This window comes from Mus caroli, chromosome 18, assembly GCF_900094665.2.
Source record: "Mus caroli chromosome 18, CAROLI_EIJ_v1.1, whole genome shotgun sequence".
NCBI classification, from domain to species: domain Eukaryota; kingdom Metazoa; phylum Chordata; class Mammalia; order Rodentia; family Muridae; genus Mus; species Mus caroli.
The window spans coordinates 86,355,103-86,363,568 of NC_034587.1; the positions used below are offsets into that span (position 1 = coordinate 86,355,103).

At 40.4% G+C, this 8,466-nt stretch overlaps 1 protein-coding gene across 1 annotated transcript in view; it reads left to right on the plus strand.

The window, feature by feature from the left end:
• Positions 1-1,066: 1,066 nt before the first annotated feature.
• Tmx3 (thioredoxin related transmembrane protein 3) overlaps positions 1,067-8,466 on the plus strand; it is a 30,980-nt gene continuing 23,580 nt past the window's right edge. Inside the window, exons 1-4 of the mRNA XM_021150375.1 lie at positions 1,067-1,290; positions 2,183-2,237; positions 4,655-4,694; positions 7,854-7,977. Coding sequence (XP_021006034.1) covers positions 1,236-1,290; positions 2,183-2,237; positions 4,655-4,694; positions 7,854-7,977 — 274 coding nt within the window. The 5' untranslated portion in view covers positions 1,067-1,235. The remainder of the gene's footprint in view (positions 1,291-2,182; positions 2,238-4,654; positions 4,695-7,853; positions 7,978-8,466) is intronic.

The window sequence follows — 8,466 nt, forward strand, 5'->3', positions numbered from 1 at the left end:
ACTTTGTAGACCAGGCTGGCCTCGAACTCAGAAATCCGCCTGCCTCTGCCTCCCGAGTGCTGGGATTAAAGGCGTGCGCCACCACGCCCGGCTTTATTAATATTTTTTAAAAATCTCATCTAAGTCAATGACTGCCACAGGGACCTACTTATAAGAAGTGCACTATTTTTATAAATCACAATGTAAGAAAGGATGAAGGATATACAATACAAAACTTTTATACTAAGGACTTCAGTCCACAAGTAACCAGGAAACAGTAAAAACATAACCAAGATGTTATAATTAACTTCCCCTTTTTTAAGTTTCTGAAGAAGCAATTCTTTTTATTCTTTAACATTTTTAAACATGTTTATGATGAACTTGGATCACTAATATACACATATAGACACATTCGTTCCCCCTTATCATACTGAAACTATTCTTGAAGAGCTGCGTATACTTTCGTGTGTGTGTCTGTGTGTGTGTGTGTCTGTCTGTGTGTGTGTGTGTGTGTGTGTGTGTGTGTGTGTGTGTGTGTGTGTGAGAGAGAGAGAGAGATGCAGTTTCATTTTTTGCTGCTTGCATTAGCATGGCAACCTATCACTTAAGAAAATGTCACATACACCACCAGAGTAACTGTTAATTGTCCATAGTTCTCTCATTCATCATAGTAATGGACCAATTTATATGATTCTAAACAGGCTTTTACACAGAGAGTGTCCAGAGCTCAGCAATCCGGTCTTTTATTTTAAAGCACGATTTCCCATCTATTAGGGTACCATCCCGGCGTTCACTGTGGACTTAGTAGTAGCAATCTTAAGACATGTGACAAAACTTAGGCTTGCAGTGCATGTCGTACCCTACCTCACCTTAAGCACTAAGCTCGCCTGACAAGGCTATACGTGCATTCCGGGACGAGTCCCGCAGCACACTTGAGCCGTCACAGGAAGAACCCCGCACGAATTCCCACGCTCTTCCGAGCTCTTACTCAGCTGGAAAAAAAAAAAAAAAAACTCCGCGAGAACGCAAGTGCGCGTGCGCACTGCTCGGGCGCATGCGTCGCTTCTTGCGCATGCTCACAGGCTACCTCCGCTGGGCTACCGGGAACCTGAAGGAGGCCGGCCTACCCCTCCCCGCCCCGCCCCGTTCCTGGTGGGAGCTGCGTCCCAGGTCTTCCTCACTTTCCTTTCGGGGGAGGCGGGATCCTGCATTCTCTGTCTCTGCTCGCGCTCATCGCGGGATTCACACCGCGCTCCATGGCGAATGCAGCGGGGCGGAGGAGCTGGGCGGCCCTCAGGCTCTGCGCTGCGGGTGAGGAGCTCGCGGGGTGGTGGGTACCGGTGGGAAGTTGGTCCGGAATGAAGCCGGGCCGTGTGGGGCCGCGCCGCGGGGTACTTAGGATTTCTACTCTGCCTCCTCGGTGGGTCCGGCTTCCTCCCTGGGACTCTGCGTGATCTGCCGCCCAATGCCGAGCGGGCACTGCTATCTTCTCTGATCAGGAAGGTTCCTTGACTCCACTGATGGAAGGACAAGGATTTTGAGCCCCAATTTGGCATAGGTTCTGGGTCTTGTTACAGTGGAAGCACTTTTCTTGATCAACCTAAGAGAGGGATGATGGCCAAGGGCAGATACTGGTAAGATGTCCAAGACTGGTTTGAAGAGACCAAGCATCTTTAAAGCTCTCAGCCATTTACTTTCAGCAGGGAGTATTTGGGTTTTCTGTGGTTCACCCCTGACTCAGCCACCAATTTAGAACCCTCTGTGAACCAGGCACTGCCCTGGAATAAGTGCTAGAACTGGAGTGCTGTATTTTCTTTTTCTACCTATTTTGGGGAATTACATTTGGACTTTGTATCGAGGGGATAAATGCCACTAGAGAAAAAGAAAGTTATTTTTATCTCTAGGCCAGAAAAATGGTGAAAAGGAAAAATTAAAACAAGTGGAAATATGTAGAATTATGTAGAAATATGGCTTGTGTGTATTCGCCTACACTGTGCTTACCTTACGAAACATGATTGCATGCAGAGTAAATTTTTACTGAGTGGATGAACTACTTTTGCTTTTGTGTCACTTATATCTTATAATGGATCATTGGTGAATTTTTTTGGTAGATACTTTAAAAAGTTCAAACATTGTATAGGCAATTGTATAGGTGAAAATCAAAGTAATAAATCATTTATTTTCTACATTTTTTCCTTTCCAGTTATTTTACTTGATCTGGCTGTTTGTAAAGGATTTGTAGAAGATCTAAATGAATCGTAAGTATACATATATGTGTAAAATACTAGTAAATTCTATTTAATTTTGTCTAATTCAGATGCCATCAAAATGTCCACACATAAATCTAATCTTTTAATAACAGGTGCAGTGGCGACTGATATTAACATTGCCAATTTTGTTTCAGGAGTTGTTTAACGTGCCTCCATTTACATGCAAAATGGAGGAGTGCCCCAGAGAGTTTCCCTAATAGTTCTAAAATGAAAAACCAGCAAATGTTTCCATATTGTTTCTTTCTTTTGGTTTAATAATACAGAGTTAGTGCTGGAATTCAGTGTTTAATCTATAGTAAAGCAGGTTTATTCACAAGACCTTGCTCATAATAGGTGGGAAGTCGAACTTCATTGCAAAAATCAAGGTCAATCTTTTTGCATTGACTGCAGCTGATAGCAATCTTCCTTGGTAGGCCACTCGGGTTCCTTTCCCACATCAGATTTGGTATACAACCAGTCTCTGGAGGAACATGTTGTCAAGGACTCAGGCCTCCCATGCCAACCAAGCTCATGTCTACCAGCACTTCTAGCATACTTGTTAGTATCTTTATTGGAGGCTTCACCTTTTTCATGTACTTTGCTACTTAAATGTTCTTATTGGGGTCTTTAACTTAGTCACTTTCCCACTTAGGCAGAGAAGCAGAAGTGTTTTCTTCTGTGATCCTCATCATTGATACGATTTCCCTGCCTGCTGCATCTGCTTGATGCATGTATGGTACTATTTCATGACGGAAACAAAAAATACCTACCAAGGAACTACCATCCTTTTTATCTCATAATTTTCATTGTTAACAGTAGATGAATCAAGACTTGTTACTTCCAGTTTTCCTTATGTATGGGGAGTGGGGTGGGGGAGTGTTTGTAGTTTGTGTGTGTATATGTGTGAACACAATCTTTGCATGCTTATGCAGAAGACGGTTACTCTGGTAGTCCTGCCCTTCTTTGTTATATCTTTAAGACAAGATCTTTCACTTAACCTGAGGCTTGTCAGTATCTAGCAAACCCCAGCACTCTTCCTGGTTCTATTCTTATAACACTGAGATTGCAGGTATAATGTTAGCTTTTTTTTTTTTTTTTTTTTTTTTTTTTTTTTTTTTTGAGGGTGCTAGAATCTAAATCCTGACCCTGCTTGTACAACAAACTCTCTTACTCACTGAACAATTTCTGCAGACAATTTCAGCTTATTCCTTGTGCCCATCAATAACATTGGCACCCAACTGTATGGTAGAATTGCTGTTGTAAATAAAGGTGTGATCAATTCAATACAAGTACTCTTATAATTACCAAGAAGCGTGAACATCCCATGGGCTCTAGTCATAGTGATGGGCATTGAGGTTTGTGTTTGAAGATTGTTTATAGAAAGTATGTATTTGAGGAAAACTCTTTGATAGCAGGAGAGTAGCTTTATTTCATTCAATGATTGGGTTTGTCACTATCAGCCACCTTTTCATACTATTCTTATAATGGTAACTCTGCCAGAAGAGAGGGAAGTTTCACTTTTGGGAGTCATTTTGCTCCCTACATGATGCTCACCTGAAAGGCTCTTTCCATTGTTTTGTTTTGTTTTGGTTTGGTTTTTTGTTTTGGTTTTTTTCGAGACAGAGTTTCTCTGTGTAGCTCTAGCTATCCTGGAACTCACTCTGTAGACCAGGCTGGCCTGGAACTCAGAAATCCACCTGCCTCTGCCTCCCAAGTGCTGGGATTAAAGGTGTGTGCCACCACTGCCCGGCTATTGGGAAATTTTAGTAGAGTATCTTGCTTGTTTGCAGAATGTGAAAACTGAAATACATCTTGTGATAGTGCCAGCCAATGTTGCCACTCAGATCCAGAAGACAGTGCCCATGAAAAGGGAATTCCATTGTGAAAAGGCACCAAAACAATATGAAATAAATATGTCCCATTTGTTGCATCCCGGAAGAGTCTAAATACACTTCAGAAGCTCAAAGTCAAGCCATTCTCACCAGATGAAACATGTTGGACCCCTTGTGTTGTCTGTAATGTTCATCTAGACCTGAATCCCAGTCTCTTAAGTGTGCTTTGTCATCCTATGCTTTGTTCAGATTTTCTAAGAGCTTTGCATCTAATGGTGGCCCTGGAGTTTTGAATGAACTAGCTGATGGCATTTTATGAGTTCATTGTAGCCTGAAATGAACCTCAGACATGTGATCCCAGTGTAGCAATTCTGGATTTGTTGCTTTTCACAAATACTATTTACTAGATAGGATAAGATTTAGCAGTCACTGAGTAAAAATTTTATATAAAACTTTTATTGTTCAGTATTGATAAGTTCAGTATTATTACGTAAGTTGTACATTTGTAAATTATTCTAGTTGCAATAATAAGTACTATAGGCTGGGATATTGTTTGTGAACATAAATATAAAATCAGATTTTTTTTCTTTTTAGATTTAAAGATAATCGAAAAGATGACATTTGGCTTGTTGATGTGAGTATGTAAATTTAAGTATCATTTTTGGTCTTTGTTATGCAAAGAAAACAGTTTGTTTTCTCAGATATTTCTACTTGTAATATCTTAACCTCTTAAAGGAATAAAGAAATGAATTAAGTCAATACTGAAATCAACATAATCTCCTTAAGATACAATCTACAACTTCATTATAAGAAATGGTCTTGGGAGGTTCGGCCAGCAACTGACCAATGCAGATGTGGATGCTTGAAGCCAGCCACCAGACTGAGCTCAGGGACCCTGGTGGGGGAGCTAGTGGAAGGACTGGAGGAGCAGAGCAGGATTGCAACATCATAGAAATATGTATATGGATGTGGTGTGTGTGCACATATGCATACATATTTGCAAGTGTGTATTCACTTGTGTGTGTGAGTGTACATAGTGTATGTCTGTGTCTGTGAAGGCCAGTGGTTGACATTGTGTCTTCTTCAGTTGCTCAACATCTTGTATAACATGAGACAAGCTCTTTCACTGATGGATCTCAAGATTTTCTCTATTTTGGTTAGGTGTCTTGCCCTGGGGATTCCCTTTCTCTTTCTCCTGTGGACTAAGATACGTAATCTAAGTGGCATGTACCGAACTGAGTTGTACTTGTGTTTTAGTGACCCAAATTCTGGTCCTTAGAGGAGTATGGCAAGGTGTTTTTTGTTTTTTTGGTTTGTTTGTTTTGTTTTTATTAGATATTTTCTTCATTTACATTTCAAATGCTATCCCAAAAGTCCCCTATACACTCCCCCGCCCTGCTCCCCAACCCACCCACTCCCACTGCCTGGCCCTGGCAATTCCCCTGTACTGGGGCATATGATCTTCGCAAGACCAGGATCTCTCCTCCCATTGATGGCCAACTAGGCTATCCTCTGCTACATATGCAACTAGATACATAGTTTGGGGGGGGGGGAGCGCCGGTACTGGCTAGTTCATATTGTTGATCCTCCTATAGGGTTGCAGACCCCTTTAGCTCCTTGGGTACTTTCTCTAGCTTCTTCATTAGGGTCCCTGTGTTCCATCCGATAGATGACTGTGAGCATCCACTTCTGTATTTGCCAGGCACTGGCATAGATAGCCTCACAAGAGATAGTTATATCAGGGTCCTGTCAGCAAAATCTTGCTGGCATATGCAATACTGTCTGGGTTTGGTGGTTGTATATGGGATGGGTCCCCGGGTGGGGCAGTCTCTGAATGGTCCTTTCTTCCATCTCAGCTCTGAACTTTCTCTCTGTAACTCCTTACATGGGTATTTTGTTCCCCATTCTAAGAAGGAACAAAATATCCACTTGTTGGGTCTTCCTTCTTGGCTTTCATGTGTTTTGCAAATTGTATCTTGGGTAGTCCAAGTTTCTGGGCTAATAATCCACTTACCAGTGAGTGCATATCATGTGTGTTCTTTTGTGATTGGGTTACCTCACTCAGCATGATATACTCCAGATCCATCCATTTGCCTACGAATTTCATAAATTCATTGTTTTTAATTGCTGAGTAGTACTCCATTGTGTAAATGTACCACATTTTCTGTATCTGTTCTTCTGTTGAGGGACATCTGGGTTCTTTCCAGCTTCTGGCTATTATACATAAGGCTGCTATGAACATAGTGGAGCACGTGTCCTTATTACAAGTTGGGACATCATCTGGGTATATATGGCAAGCTTTTTACCAGCCATCTTCCTACCCCTATTTAGATTTTTATATTTAAATGACGCAGAGAACTTTCAAGTTCTTGACAAAGAAATTTATTTTTGATGAAATGCTGAGAGTAAGGTTACTCTGTGAGAAGCTGGGACCAATTTTTTTTTTAATTAATCATTCCATTCATTACATCTCAAATGATATCCCACTTCCCTGTTACCTGTCCACAAACTCCCCATCTCACATCCTCCCTCCCCTTTGCCTCTAAGAGGGTGCTTCCCCACCCACCCCATCCCGCCCCACCCCTCCAGCATCCCCCTGTGCTGGGACATCAAACCTCTACAGGACCAAGGGCCTCCCCCTTCCCATTGATGTCAGACAAGGCAATCCTCAGCTGCCTATGTATCTGGAGCCATGGGTCCCTCCCTGTACCCTCCTTGGTTGATGGTCTAGTCCCTGGGAGTACTGGGTGGTCTGGCCAGCTGATGTTATTCTTCCTTTGGTGTTAGGATCCCCGTCTGCTCCTCCAGTCCTCCTGCCAGCTCCCCCACCAGGGTCCCTGAGCTCAGTCTGGTGGCTGGCTCCAAGTATCCACATCTGCACTGGTCAATTGCTGGCTGAACCTCCCAAGACCATTTCTTATAATGAAGTTGTGGATTATATCTAAAGGAGAATATGTTGATTTCAGTATCGATTTAACTCATTTCTTTATTCTTTTAAGAGGTTGAATAATACCAAACACTTTCATCCCAATACTGAGCAAAATTAAATTTGGGGGTTTGCTTTAACGTCTATCAAAAAAAAAAAAAAAAAAACCTCAAAAACAAAAACAGTATAACCCACAAAATGGAACAAGATATCAGAGTTGGTAACTGTTAAAGGTAGAAGATAGAGCTGAGAATGTACTGCTTTTTCTCTTTTTATTTATGTTTGAACATTTCCATAGTATTGAGTATAAAAATAAGCCTCATTTCATGAAAATTCATAAATGTTAACATATAACTCTAGAACCTAATTAAACGCTGATGATTCTGAAATGTAAAGAGCTGTGATTGTAATCAATCTGACTTGTCCCTGTGCCAAACAAATCTCTCAGTGATCACCCATATCCTGCCAGTGAAGACAGTAAAATTCAGCAAACACACCTTCTGTCAAAAAACCCTTCTGTCAAATTTTTGCACTAAGAACAGATTTTTTTCATGAACACAAGTTGCATATGGTATAGTGCATGCATGTTTATTTAGTCATCTTATATAAATATGGACATATTTGCACAGAATTAAAGACTTTGAATCCATGTTTCTATTCTAAATAAATAGTCAATTAAAATGAAGTTAAAAATACTAGTTTTGAGTTATTTATCTAGATTCATGTGTTTTATTTCATTATATTGCCACTTAAAACTATCTTGTCTGAAACAGATTAATATTAAGTTGCTTAAATAAATTCTTTAAATTTATGTTTGATCTTCATGGTGATACAGCTTTTTAGTGTGTTTTCTTTCTTTTTGTGTAGTTCTATGCACCCTGGTGTGGCCATTGTAAAAAGTTGGAACCAATTTGGAATGAAGTTGGACTTGAAATGAAAAGTATTGGTTCTCCAGTTAAAGTTGGAAAGATGGATGCTACTTCATATTCTAGTAAGCTCATAGTTAATAATTTTATTGTTCTGATAATGGAAATACTTTAATTATAACAATTTCAAGGTAAATAGATGAGGTGTTTTGTCATGTAAAGCTATCTTAAGATTTAAGATTATATACTTCGAGTTAAATGAATTAGCCATTAAAATTTTAATATACCATGTGAGCTTAATCTTAATCATAGCATAGACATACAAGCCATTGTTTTCCTACTTGAGTCCAGACTTTCATCCCAATACTGAGCAAAATTAAATTAAAAATAATATATTATAGGAAGCAACTACAGAAAAGTTAAATTTGTAACTGTGGGGGCTGGAGAGATGGCTCAGTGGTTAAGAGCACTGACTGCTCTTCTGAAGGTCCTGAGTTCAAATCCCAGCAACCACATGGTGGCTCACAGCCATCTGTAATGAGATCTGACACCCTCTTCTGGTGTATCTGAAGACAGCTACAGTGTACTTACATATAATAATAAATAAATCTTTA